Source organism: Heptranchias perlo, chromosome 2 (assembly GCF_035084215.1).
Source record: "Heptranchias perlo isolate sHepPer1 chromosome 2, sHepPer1.hap1, whole genome shotgun sequence".
Lineage (NCBI taxonomy): Eukaryota > Metazoa > Chordata > Chondrichthyes > Hexanchiformes > Hexanchidae > Heptranchias > Heptranchias perlo.
This window is the reverse complement of record NC_090326.1, coordinates 95,240,381-95,255,493: the sequence shown is the minus strand read 5'-3', so window position 1 is coordinate 95,255,493 and position 15,113 is coordinate 95,240,381. Positions and strand designations below refer to the sequence as shown.

The 15,113-nt window shown below is 46.6% G+C and overlaps 1 protein-coding gene across 1 annotated transcript in view; it reads right to left on the bottom strand.

Annotated features, from left to right (window-relative positions):
* The window catches only part of calcr (calcitonin receptor), a 236,995-nt gene that overhangs the window by 91,940 nt on the left and 129,942 nt on the right, over nt 1–15,113 (bottom strand). Inside the window, exon 8 of the mRNA XM_068004501.1 lies at nt 2,634–2,760. Coding sequence (XP_067860602.1) covers nt 2,634–2,760 — 127 coding nt within the window. The remainder of the gene's footprint in view (nt 1–2,633; nt 2,761–15,113) is intronic.

Sequence of the window (15,113 nt, the reverse complement as noted above, 5' to 3'; positions counted from 1 at the left end):
ATTACAACAGTGACTACACTTCAAAAAGTACGATTGGCTGTAAAGTGCTTTGGGATATCCTGTAGTTGTGAAAGGTGCCACATAAATGCAAGTCTTTCTTTCTTTTATTGCTGCAGATCTACGTAGGAATAACTTTAACCCAAATGTATGCAAAAGCACATTATTCAAGAAGGGGAGTAGGGAAAAACCGGGGAACTACAGGCCAGTGAGCCTAACATCAGTGGTAGGAAAATTATTGGAAAAAATTCTGAAGGACAAAATTAGTCTCCACTTGGAGAAGCAAGGATTAATCAGGGATAGTCAACATGGCTTTGTCAAGGGAAGATCATGTCTGACTAATTTGATTGAATTTTTTGAGGGGGTGACTAGGCGTGTGGATGAGGGTAACGCAGTGGATGTGGTATACATGGATTTCAGTAAGGCCTTCGATAAAGTCCCGCACAGGAGGCTGGTCAAGAAGGTACGAGCCCATGGAGTCCAGGGTGCCTTGGCACTTTGGATACAAAACTGGCTTAGTGGCAGAAGGCAGAGGGTGATGGTCGAAGGTTGTTTTTGTGACTGGAAGCCTGTGGCCAGTGGGGTACCACAGGGATCGGTGCTGGGTCCCTTGCTGTTTGTGGTCTACATTAATGACTTGGATATGAATGTAAAAGGTATGATCAGTAAGTTCGCTGATGATACAAAAATTGGTAGGGTGGTAAATAGCGAGGAGAGCCTCAGTCTGCAGGACGATATAGATGGGTTGGTCAGATGGGCGGAACAGTGGCAAATGGAATTTAACCCGGAAAAGTGCGAGGTGATGCACTTTGGAGGGACTAACAAGGCAAGGGAATACACAATGAATGGGAGGACCCTAGGCAAGACAGAGGGTCAGAGGGATCTTGGTGTGCAAGTTCACAGATCCCTGAAGGCGGCAGAACAGGTAGATTAGGTGGTAAAGAAGGCATATGGGATACTTGCCTTTATTAGCCGAGGCATAGAATATAAGAGCAAGGAGGTTATGATGGAGCTGTATAAAACACTGGTTAGGCCACAGCTGGAGTACTGTGTGCAGTTCTGGTCGCCACACTACAGGAAGGATGTGATCGTTTTGGAGAGGGTGCAGAGGAGATTCACCAGGATGTTACCAGGGCTGGAGCGCTTCAGCTATGAAGAGAGACTGGGAAGATTGGGTTTGTTTTCCTTGGAGCAGAGGAGGCTGAGGGGGGACATGATTGAGGTGTACAAAATTATGAGGGGCACAGATAGGATGGATACTAAGGAGCTTTTTCCCTTCGTTGAGGGTTCTATAACAAGGGGGCATAGATTCAAGGTAAAAGGCGAGAGGTTTAGAGGGGATTTGAGAAAGAACTTTTTCACCCAGAGGGTGGTTGGAGTCTGGAACTCACTGCCTGAAAGGGTTGTGGAGGCAGGAACCCTCACAACATTCAAGAAGCATTTGGATGAGCACTTGAAATGCCATAGCATACAAGGCTACGGACCAAATGCTGGAATATGGGATTAGAGTAGACAGGGCTGATGGCCGGCGCGGACACGATGGGCCGAAGGGCCTCTATCCGTGCTGTATAACTCTATGACTCTCTATGACAATGATATTAATTACACTGAAGTATATTGACACTTGTGAGTGGTCAATATGACACAGACTCTTTTAGCTTTTTTCCGTACTCTAAACAAAACAAAACATTTTCCAAACACATTTAATGGTACTTTAAGACATTCCATTTAGACTTCAATATGTAACAGATGGCTAGCAAAGTAATTCCTGATCATAGTTTGTGCACAAACATTGTAAAAAGGAGCCCTATGGCATAAAGTATAAATATTGTCATGATATAAAACTTGCTAATGCACTGTGGGGTGTTTATACTGGCTCAGGTTGATTTACGTGAGGGCTGACTTTTTAATATAGCGTTTGACTTATAGGGAGAGGTTGGATAGACTGAGACTTTTTTCCCTGGAGAGCAGAAGGTTTAGGGGTGATCTTATAGAAGTCTATAAAATAATGAGGGGCATAGATAAGGTAGATAGTCAAAATCTTTTCCCAAAGGTAGGGGAGTCTATAACGAGGGGACATAGATTTAAGGTGAGAGGGGAGAGATACAAAAGGGTCCAGAGGGGCAATTTTTTCACTCAAAGGGTGGTGAGTGTCTGGGACGAGCTGCCAGAGGCAGTAGTAGAGGTGGGTACAATTTTGTCTTTTAAAAAGCATTTGGACAGTTACATGGGTAAGATGGGTATAGAGGGATATGGGCCAAGTGCAGGCAATTGGGACTAGCTTAGTGGTATAAACTGGGCGACATGGACATGTTGGGCCGAAGGGCCTGTTTCCATGTTGTAAACTTCTATGATTCTATGATCAGTATCGTTTAATTCTGAATGTTTACACTAAAGACTTGTAAAATTTGGATTTATGCCAGTGTAATTTCCAGTGTTAAACAAAACTCTCTCATTCAGGAACTAGCGTGTTGTGGGTTACAAAACCAATAATTTACCACAAAGGAGGTTGATTGATCAACCTAATAAAGGGCAACCTCTACATGAATCATTCCAAGTTAAATATTAAGTTGAAGAATAGGCCACATTGTTCGTTTGGCTGAAACGCAACGCTCTCAGATTTCGTCAATACTTACAGGATTTTGGGAGACTACTTCCTTGTCATTGGCCACCACCATAAGCTGGATAAGTGTAAAGACTGAGTTAAACACGTAGGAGAAAAATAAATTCTTATGGAGTGTTATCCTCTGACAGCTGAGGCTCCTACAAAAGATCAGAGCGGAAGGTAAAAGTTAGTAGCACATGGTCATTTCAGTCTCTGTGAGAGGATTTCAATTATTCACAAAGTGAGCACATCTTATAAAAATTACAAACACTGTGAGTACTACATTTATAATAGTGTCATAGCCAATATTTATCCCTCAACCAACATCACCAAAACTGATTATCTGGTCATTATCCGGTCATTATTGGATAACAGTCTATCACTGGAATATGTGCCCTCCAGAACGTTACAGGAGATGCTTAGTAATTCATGTCAGTCTCCCAGTTCTCATCATACTGTAAAGTCCTCCCAATCATTTATCGACTGTTTTATACAACCAAAAACAGCAGCCCGCAGTTGTAATGTGGAGCACTGCACCCCCTGGCTCCACATTCAGGTAACTATAACATTTATTACTTACCTTTTTGATGATGTGGAGATGCCGGTGATGGACTGGGGTTGACAATTGTAAACAATTTTACAACACCAAGTTATAGTCCAGCAATTTTATTTTAAATTCACAAGCTTTCGGAGATTTTCTCCTTCCTCAGGTAAATGTTCAGGATCTCCTTGATCTCCTTCAAGGAGATCCTGAACATTTACCTGAGGAAGGAGAAAATCTCCGAAAGCTTGTGAATTTAAAATAAAATTGCTGGACTATAACTTGGTGTTGTAAAATTGTTTACAATTACCTTTTTGATGGCAGCCTCCAGCGGTCCCTTTAAAGACCATTGGTTTGGTTGCTGTGAGCCTGAGAAAACTGATAGTATGCAAGGCGACTGCTGCGATCAGCCATGAAACCATTTCAGAAAGAGACCAGAAAATGGCTTTAGACCACCAATCTGCATAAGCAATGGGACTGATGCCAGTTTCAGGCGGGACCCCAGGTGAATATACGACACCCTAACTAATACAGCATGTGGCATATTTCCGGCGTGGAATGAGCATGTGCAAGCCGCATGCCATATTGGACCCTACACCACCTGTTTTTTGCCTGAAAAGCAGGTGCTCCATGAATTTTTTTCAGGACCTTGCTTTCTTCCAGCCAAGTTATGCTCTTTGTTCTACCCCCCCACCCCAGAAAGATTGTTTATGATGTTTGAGCCGAATAACGGGGGATAAATTTGATAAGGGCCATTTTCGGGCAGGGTAGCATGATGCGCCAGTAACCCATGCCCGATGGTCCCTACGCAGGCAGCACGTGAACTTTGTGCTGCCTGCTACTTACCGTGATATCTCCGTGCAGCCAGCGCTACCCGCGCTGCTGAGAGGCTGCACGGAGAATGAGGAAGTTGGAAATGGGGCGTGCACAGCGCACATCATCAGCAGCCTGCATCTCTTAAAGGTGCAGGTGCACATTTCAAATGGCAGGTAAACAGCTTACTTGGAGAAGGGAAAGATGGCCACGAGGATAGCAGGACCGGCACAAGAGAGGGCTCCACGCTTCTCTGATGATACCCTGGAGGCCCTGATGGAAGGGGTGGACGAAAGGGCGGCCAACATGTACCCGCAGGATGGGCAGAGACCCTCCAGACTGCAGCTCCGCAGGCATTGGCAGGCTGTGGCGCAGGAAGTCAATGCCAGGAGCATTGCACCACGCCATGGGTGCAGTGCCGAAAAAAATTCAATGATTTGACACGAATGGTCAAGGTGAGTGAATACAAGTGTCAAGTGGCACATCCAACCAACTGCATCACTGCTCCACGCATCACACTCCCCTTCAGCCAACCACCAACAAACCTCCCTTATGCATCACTGCACGGCAAACTGCGTGATGTTGCATATGTCGCCAGCAGAGGCCTGAAATGCTCCTGAGCCGTAGAAATTCAATGCCACGGTGACCTTCACAGCCACAGGCAGTGCTGTCCTCGCCCTGCTCTGAGGCTGCAGTTGTGGCCGCACCAGTTGATAGATCTCAGTCACGGCTTCCTTGGTGAATCTCAGGCGTTGGATGCAATCCTCCTCGGTCATGTTGAGGTAGGAGAATTAGTCCCGGAAGGTCCTCATTGGATAGGGCCTCCTGCTCAGTGCCCTGCGTCTCCTCATCCTCCGTCTCCTCACAGCGTGACCTGCTGTTCCTGACCTCTCTGCATGCTCCCAGTTGTGCTTAATGCCCAGTGGGAGCCCTAGTAGACCACCCATGGTTGCCAGGAATGTTGTTCAAACATGGTTGTAACTTTCCGAACCGTAAGGCAGTACCTGCCAAACCACTCTCAAATGTAGTCCAGGAACTTCAAAAGTTGAAGGGAGCTTCAAAAAACACTTCCTACTCCACCAACAGCCAGAAATAATAATCCAGCAACTAACCTGCAACACCTGCATGGCCCCTTTAAATAGAGCTGATCGGGGGTCCTTCAGGCACTGTAAGACACGTTCAGATGGTCGTGGTTAAGACTGTGCGTTGAGTTGAGCGCTAAGGTCCAAAATGGTGTCTATCACTTTAAATCAGCGTTGCAAACTGATTGCATGCATTTTCTCCCTACTTTACATTCTTCCAGCATCCGGTATTTGTGCATGCTCTAATTCCTATATCAAAATGGCATCCAGCTGGAAACGTGCGTGTGCATCGTAGACGCCATCTTTGATGTCAGAGAGGCTGTGTAGCACCGAAACAACAGGCGCTACATGGTCCAATTTAACACCCATAGAGTCTCCTGCTTGGGGCTTGGATCATCAATTTTCTCAATGGCGTCCTTTTCAGAGGCCAAAATATAGTGGTTTAGCTGTACTCCTGATCCAGTTGTCTCTTCCTCCCCTTGCACCTTCATCCCTTGCTTTAGTTGTGTAAACCCCCACCCTTGTCTTTTCAACCCTCTTCGTCCTTTGTGTTAATGGCTATCATGAAGTTGTGCTCCTCAACCTTGAACTTAATAAGAATTCAGCAACCCAAACTGATTCTCGGCCCTGTCCCGCCATGGAGAAATATATAATAACCCTGAGATGCTTGTTGTTTTGGGCTGATCACCCGGTTCATTTGTGGTGGTAAATTCCCCACAAGAATGGAATGTAGAGATAGTAATCTGTGCTTACGTCAGTCTATCAAATGAACTTGTGCCTCAAATCTCTTTTTACATAGCATTCTTACAGAAATAATTTGAACTAATTGAATGGCCCTTATTTTGTTAGGTAAAGAAAAGAGCAATAGAAACTCCCATAGCAGCAAGAGTCAGAGGGTAAACCCTTTAGATGGCACTCTCACTGTCTAAATAAAGGCCTTGAACTGGACCAAAGACCTTTAAGCGGTAGATGTTTGGAGCCATTATAAAGGAAGAGGTGGCTACTGCTAGGCCACCTCTCTCCAGTCAACAGAATAATGCTGCCCAAGGGCCTTCCGGTACCCCTCTCCTGATGGGGTTGGCAGTAGCAGCAGTAGATGGAAGGACATTTTGGTGAGATCCCAGACCCCAACTCCCTGCTGTCATTTACATGCAGCAGAGCGATCAAGGGGTGACTGGCTGCCTTCTCTGCTTCAGTGGAGGAAAGAAAACCCAAGGCAGCGCTGGTGGTGGGGGGGGGGATGCAACAATAAGCCACCCCACCCAATTTCCTTTGATTTTCCATTGATTTCAGGTGCTATAACAAAGGAAAATCTAATAACTTTTTGTGTGACAAACATTCTTCTAACTCCCACTTTTGATGTCCTAGTGATAATCCTGAATTTATGGCCTCTTATTACTGATTTTCCAAATGGTAGAAATAATCTTGCAGTATTCCCACTCTCAAAACCTCTCATCTTTTTGAAAATATCTATTACATCCCCCTTAATTGTCTCTGTTCCAAAAAAAAGCACTCAATTTTTAAACTATAATCTCGTATCTCTGGTGTTGTTCTAGTGAATCTTCGCTGTACCCTTTCCATTGGTCTGATATCCTTCCTATAAGGAGGTGCTTAGTCCTGCATGAAACACTCCAACTGTGGCCTAACTAATGTGTTGTATAACTAGAATGGATTGTGAAATGGATGCAATTCATGCTGTAACAGTAGTGTTTCAGAACCACAGGAACTTTACAATTGTATGATCTCCTGCACCACAGCAATAAGCATTTTAAAGCTCGCTGCTAATCCCCAGCTGACAGAAATAAGCTTGAGTCTCTTCTGACTAATATTTTACCGAAAATCTTTTGAAAATTTTAACATCAATTAAAAAAAATTATGATTTTTGACTCTGGGAACATAAAGACCAAGATAACATAATTTTGACGGTTAATTTGTATATTCAATAAATTGTGTTTATTTTCTTTGTTTACTACACCATTCTGATTTTACCACAGGGGCCTTTACATAAAATTGTTCTTAAACACAGTCAGGCTGTAACCATATGTAAATCATTTTAAAATAAATAGACCATTCTCTGGATTTGTATACTTACCTAATTCAAAAGCATTTTTTGCTCTAAAGGGTTTTAGAAGATGTAGTTAAACTTTTACTCATCTGCTAATGTTGGTAAAGGAAACTCAGACTGTTTCACTGCATGGCAGGTAGCTTTCCACAGGACACTGTAGAGATACTGTAGAGATACCACTCTTGGTATCTCATGGCTGACCTCTCAGCAGCCGTTTCTTTTAATTCTGGGATAGTGGTGTCGCTGGCAACGCCGACGTTTATTGCCCACCCCTAGTTGACCTGAGAAGGTAGCAGTGGGCCTTCTTCTTGAACTGCTGCAGTCCATGTGGTGAAAGTGCTCCCACAATGCTAATTGTTTTCTCTTTGCAGCGGTTTGATACAACAGAGTGCCGTCCTAGGCCCAACTGTCTTCAACTGCTTCACCAATGACCTTCCCTCCATCATAAGATCAGAAGTGGGGCTTATCGCTGATAATTGCACAGTGTTCAGCTTCATCCGTAACCCTTCAGATAATGAAGCAGTCCATGCCCACGCGCAGCAAGACCTGGACTAAACCCAGGCTTGAGCTGGTAAGTAGCAAGAAACATTCACACTGCACAAGTGCCAGGCAATGACCATCTCCAACAAGATGTGGAGATGCCGGTGATGGACTGGGGTTGACAATTGTAAACAATTTTACAACACCAAGTTATAGTCCAGCAATTTTATTTTAAATTCACAAGCTTTCGGAGACTTCCTCCTTCCTCAGGTACATTTACCTGAGGAAGGAGGAAGTCTCCGAAAGCTTGTGAATTTAAAATAAAATTGCTGGACTATAACTTGGTGTTGTAAAATTGTTTACATCTCCAACAAGAGAGAGCATAACCACTTCCCCTTGACATTCAATGACATTACCATCGCCGAATCCCCCACCATCAACATCCTGGGACCAGAACACCCATTGACCAGAAACTCAACTGGACCAGCCATATAAATACTGTGGCTACAAGAGCAGGTCAGAGGCTGGGTATTCTGCTGCGAGTGACTCACCTCCTGACTCCCCAAAGCCTTTCCACCATCTACAAGGCACAAGTCAGGAGTGTGATGGCACCCTATTCAACCCCAAGCTGAGCGTCTGATCCAATATACTCTCCATCACAGAGACTAACCCCGAGCTGAGCGTCTGATCCCATATACTCTCCATCACAGAGACTAACCCCGAGCTGAGCGTCTGATCCCATATACTCTCCATCACAGAGACTAACCCCGAGCTGAGCGTCTGATCCCATATACTCTCCATCACAGAGACTAACCCCGAGCTGAGCGTCTGATCCCATATACTCTCCATTACAGAGACTAACCCCGAGCTGAGCGTCTGATCCCATATACTCTCCATCACAGAGACTAACCCCGAGCTGAGCGTCTGATCCCATATACTCTCCATCACAGAGACTAACCCCGAGCTGAGCGTCTGATCCAATATACTCTCCATCACAGAGACTAACCCCGAGCTGAGCGTCTGATCCAATATACTCTCCATCACAGAGACTAACCCCGAGCTGAGCGTCTGATCCAATATACTCTCCATCACAGAGACTAACCCCGAGCTGAGCGTCTGATCCCATATACTCTCCATCACAGAGACTAACCCCGAGCTGAGCGTCTGATCCCATATACTCTCTATCACAGAGACTAACCCCGAGCTGAGCGTCTGATCCCATATACTCTCCATTACAGAGACTAACCCCGAGCTGAGCGTCTGATCCCATATACTCTCCATCACAGAGACTAACCCCGAGCTGAGCGTCTGATCCAATATACTCTCCATCACAGAGACTAACCCCGAGCTGAGCGTCTGATCCCATATACTCTCCATTACAGAGACTAACCCCGAGCTGAGCGTCTGATCCCATATACTCTCCATCACAGAGACTAACCCCGAGCTGAGCGTCTGATCCAATATACTCTCCATCACAGAGACTAACCCCGAGCTGAGTGTCTGATCCCATATACTCTCCATTACAGAGACTAACCCCGAGCTGAGCGTCTGATCCCATATACTCTCCATCACAGAGACTAACCCCGAGCTGAGCGTCTGATCCAATATACTCTCCATCACAGAGACTAACCCCGAGCTGAGCGTCTGATCCCATATACTCTCCATCACAGAGACTAACCCCGAGCTGAGCGTCTGATCCCATATACTCTCCATTACAGAGACTAACCCCGAGCTGAGCGTCTGATCCCATATACTCTCCATCACAGAGACTAACCCCGAGCTGAGCGTCTGATCCAATATACTCTCCATCACAGAGACTAACCCCGAGCTGAGCGTCTGATCCCATATACTCTCCATTACAGAGACTAACCCCGAGCTGAGCGTCTGATCCCATATACTCTCCATCACAGAGACTAACCCCGAGCTGAGCGTCTGATCCAATATACTCTCCATCACAGAGACTAACCCCGAGCTGAGTGTCTGATCCCATATACTCTCCATTACAGAGACTAACCCCGAGCTGAGCGTCTGATCCCATATACTCTCCATCACAGAGACTAACCCCGAGCTGAGCGTCTGATCCAATATACTCTCCATCACAGAGACTAACCCCGAGCTGAGCGTCTGATCCCATATACTCTCCATCACAGAGAATAACCCCGAGCTGAGCGTCTGATCCCATATACTCTCCATCACAGAGACTAACCCCGAGCTGAGCGTCTGATCCAATATACTCTCTATCACAGAGACTAACCCCGAGCTGAGCGTCTGATCCCATATACTCTCCATCACAGAGACTAACCCCGAGCTGAGCGTCTGATCCCATATACTCTCCATCACAGAGACTAACCCCGAGCTGAGCTTCTGATCCCATATACTCTCCATCACAGAGACTAACCCCGAGCTGAGCGTCTGATCCCATATACTCTCCATCACAGAGACTAACCCCGAGCTGAGCGTCTGATCCAATATACTCTCTATCACAGAGACTAACCCAAGCTGAGCTTCTGATCCCATATACTCTCCATCACAGAGACTAACCCCGAGCTGAGCGTCTGATCCCATATACTCTCCATCACAGAGACTAACCCCGAGCTGAGCGTCTGATCCAATATACTCTCCATCACAGAGACTAACCCCGAGCTGAGTGTCTGATCCCATATACTCTCCATTACAGAGACTAACCCCGAGCTGAGCGTCTGATCCCATATACTCTCCATCACAGAGACTAACCCCGAGCTGAGCGTCTGATCCAATATACTCTCCATCACAGAGACTAACCCCGAGCTGAGCGTCTGATCCCATATACTCTCCATCACAGAGACTAACCCCGAGCTGAGCGTCTGATCCCATATACTCTCCATCACAGAGACTAACCCCGAGCTGAGCGTCTGATCCAATATACTCTCTATCACAGAGACTAACCCCGAGCTGAGCGTCTGATCCCATATACTCTCCATCACAGAGACTAACCCCGAGCTGAGCGTCTGATCCCATATACTCTCCATCACAGAGACTAACCCCGAGCTGAGCTTCTGATCCCATATACTCTCCATCACAGAGACTAACCCCGAGCTGAGCGTCTGATCCCATATACTCTCCATCACAGAGACTAACCCCGAGCTGAGCGTCTGATCCAATATACTCTCTATCACAGAGACTAACCCAAGCTGAGCTTCTGATCCCATATACTCTCCATCACAGAGACTAACCCCGAGCTGAGCGTCTGATCCCATATACTCTCCATCACAGAGACTAACCCCGAGCTGAGCGTCTGATCCAATATACTCTCTATCACAGAGACTAACCCAAGCTGAGCTTCTGATCCCATATACTCTCCATCACAGAGACTAACCCCGAGCTGAGCGTCTGATCCCATATACTCTCCATCACAGAGACTAACCCCGAGCTGAGCGTCTGATCCAATATACTCTCTATCACAGAGACTAACCCAAGCTGAGCTTCTGATCCCATATACTCTCCATCACAGAGACTAACCCCGAGCTGAGCTTCTGATCCAATATACTCTCTATCACAGAGACTAACCCCGAGCTGAGCTTCTGATCCAATATACTCTCCATCACAGAGACTAACCCCGAGCTGAGCGTCTGATCCCATATACTTTCTATCACAGAGACTAACCCCGAGCTGAGCGTCTGATCCCATATACTCTCTATCACAGAGACTAACCCCGAGCTGAGCGTCTGATCCCATATACTCTCTATCACAGAGACTAACCCCGAGCTGAGCTTCTGATCCCATATACTCTCCATCACAGAGACTAACCCCGAGCTGAGCGTCTGATCCCATATACTCTCCATCACAGAGACTAACCCCGAGCTGAGCGTCTGATCCCATATACTCTCCATCACAGAGACTAACCCCGAGCTAAGCTTCTGATCCCATATACTCTCAATCACAGGGACTAACCCCGAGCTGAGCGTCTGATCCCATATACTCTCCATCACAGAGACTAACCCCGAGCTGAGCTTCTGATCCCATATACTCTCCATCACAGAGACTAACCCCGAGCTGAGCGTCTGATCCCATATACTCTCCATCACAGAGACTAACCCCGAGCTGAGCGTCTGATCCAATATACTCTCTATCACAGAGACTAACCCAAGCTGAGCTTCTGATCCCATATACTCTCCATCACAGAGACTAACCCCGAGCTGAGCTTCTGATCCAATATACTCTCTATCACAGAGACTAACCCCGAGCTGAGCTTCTGATCCAATATACTCTCCATCACAGAGACTAACCCCGAGCTGAGCGTCTGATCCCATATACTTTCTATCACAGAGACTAACCCCGAGCTGAGCGTCTGATCCCATATACTCTCTATCACAGAGACTAACCCCGAGCTGAGCGTCTGATCCCATATACTCTCTATCACAGAGACTAACCCCGAGCTGAGCTTCTGATCCCATATACTCTCCATCACAGAGACTAACCCCGAGCTGAGCGTCTGATCCCATATACTCTCCATCACAGAGACTAACCCCGAGCTGAGCGTCTGATCCCATATACTCTCCATCACAGAGACTAACCCCGAGCTAAGCTTCTGATCCCATATACTCTCAATCACAGGGACTAACCCCGAGCTGAGCGTCTGATCCCATATACTCTCCATCACAGAGACTAACCCCGAGCTGAGCTTCTGATCCCATATACTCTCCATCACAGAGACTAACCCCGAGCTGAGCGTCTGATCCCATATACTCTCCATCACAGAGACTAACCCCGAGCTGAGCGTCTGATCCCATATACTCTCCATCACAGAGACTAACCCCGAGCTGAGCGTCTGATCCAATATACTCTCCATCACAGAGACTAACCCCGAGCTGAGCGTCTGATCCCATATACTCTCCATCACAGAGACTAACCCCGAGCTAAGCTTCTGATCCCATATACTCTCCATCACAGGGACTAACCCCGAGCTGAGCGTCTGATCCCATATACTCTCCATCACAGAGACTAACCCCGAGCTGAGCTTCTGATCCCATATACTCTCCATCACAGAGACTAACCCCGAGCTGAGCGTCTGATCCCATATACTCTCCATCACAGAGACTAACCCCGAGCTGAGCGTCTGATCCCATATACTCTCCATCACAGAGACTAACCCCGAGCTGAGCGTCTGATCCAATATACTCTCCATCACAGAGACTAACCCCGAGCTGAGCGTCTGATCCCATATACTCTCCATCACAGAGACTAACCCCGAGCTAAGCTTCTGATCCCATATACTCTCCATCACAGGGACTAACCCCGAGCTGAGCGTCTGATCCCATATACTCTCCATCACAGAGACTAACCCCGAGCTGAGCTTCTGATCCCATATACTCTCCATCACAGAGACTAACCCCGAGCTGAGCGTCTGATCCCATATACTCTCCATCACAGAGACTAACCCCGAGCTGAGCGTCTGATCCCATATACTCTCCATCACAGAGACTAACCCCGAGCTGAGCGTCTGATCCAATATACTCTCCATCACAGAGACTAACCCCGAGCTGAGCATCTGATCCCATATACTCTCCATCACAGGGACTAACCCCGAGCTGAGCGTCTGATCCCATATACTCTCCATCACAGAGACTAACCCCGAGCTGAGCGTCTGATCCCATATACTCTCCATCACAGAGACTAACCCCGAGCTGAGCGTCTGATCCCATATACTCTCCATCACAGAGACTAACCCCGAGCTGAGCGTCTGATCCAATATACTCTCCATCACAGAGACTAACCCCGACCTGAGCTTCTGATCCAATATACTCTCCATCACAGAGACTAACCCCGAGCTGAGCTTCTGATCCAATATACTCTCCATCACAGAGACTAACCCCGAGCTGAGCTTCTGATCCCATATACTCGCCATCACAGAGACTAACCCCGAGCTGAGCTTCTGATCCCATATACTCTCTATCACAGAGACTAACCCCGAGCTGAGCGTCTGATCCCATATACTCTCCATCACAGAGACTAACCCCGACCTGAGCTTCTGATCCAATATACTCTCCATCACAGAGACTAACCCCGAGCTGAGCGTCTGATCCCATATACTCGCCATCACAGAGACTAACCCCAAGCTTAGCTTCTGATCCCACATACTCTCTATCACAGAGACTAACCCCGAGCTGAGCGTCTGATCCCATATACTCTCCATCACAGAGACTAACCCCGAGCTGAGCTTCTGATCCAATATACTCGCCATCACAGAGACTAACCCCGAGCTTAGCTTCTGATCCCACATACTCTCTATCACAGAGACTAACCCCGAGCTGAGCGTCTGATCCCATATACTCTCCATCACAGAGACTAACCCCGAGCTGAGCTTCTGATCCAATATACTCTCCATCACAGAGACTAACCCCAAGCTGAGCTTCTGATCCCATATACTCTCCATCACAGAGACTAACCCCGAGCTGAGCTTCTGATCCCATATACTCTCTATCACAGAGACTAACCCCGAGCTGAGCTTCTGATCCCATATACTCTCCATCACAGAGACTACTTTCTTCCACCTCTGGTATATAGCTCACTTCCACCCTACATCAGCCCATCTGGTGTTAAAACCCTCATCCCTGCCTTTGTCACCTTCAGATTCTCATGGCCAGCTTTGCATTCTCCACCCTCCATAAGTTTCAGCTCATCCAAAAACTCTGTTGCCCTGTCCTAACCCACACCAATTCCTACTCACCCACCACCTCTAACCTACACCATCTCCTGATTTCCCAACATCTCCAATTAAAAATTCTCATCCTCATGTTTACAATCCTTCATGGCCTCATCGCTCCCTATCTCTATAACCTTCTCCAACTTTGGCTTCTCATGGATCCCCACTCCCTCTGCCCCACCACTGGCGGTCATGCCTTCAGCAGTTGAGGCCCAATGCATTGGAATTTACTCCCTAAACCATTTTGTTTCTCCACCTCCCTCTCCCTGCTTAAAACCCAGCTCTTTGACCAAGCTTTTGGTGTCTCCTCCTAATATGTTCTTCTTTGGCTCAGTGGCCTTTGATTACAGCTCTGTGAAGCGTCTTAAGATGGTTTTTCACATTAAAGTTGCTATATAAATGCAAGTTGTTGTACTACGGCTGTCAAGAAAGTAACATGCCAAGAAGCAGCCACAGGTCATTCTAGCTGTTAGATTAGCATCTCTCTATTTGTGTTTTGTTCGGAATTCTGATTACCAAATTGACATAAATCATTCATTCATATTTACAGTATTAAATACTGTGGATAGATGGGATGTGAACAGCTTGAAATATAGGCTTCAGGATCTCCATAATGAACTGGATATGCCCCTGAGATTTAACTTCAATATTTCAGTTACCCTACCGCAAGCATTGTGACATCAGAGTGACCGATCTCATTGCACAGAATGAAACATTTCTAGAATTAACCATGTTTCCCTATACAATGTATTTATCACACGATGCATTATATACATTGCCATATCTTCTTGGAATGAGTAAGAGAGCCTTTTCCCTCTGAGAATTTACCAGCATGAGGAAGATTGTTC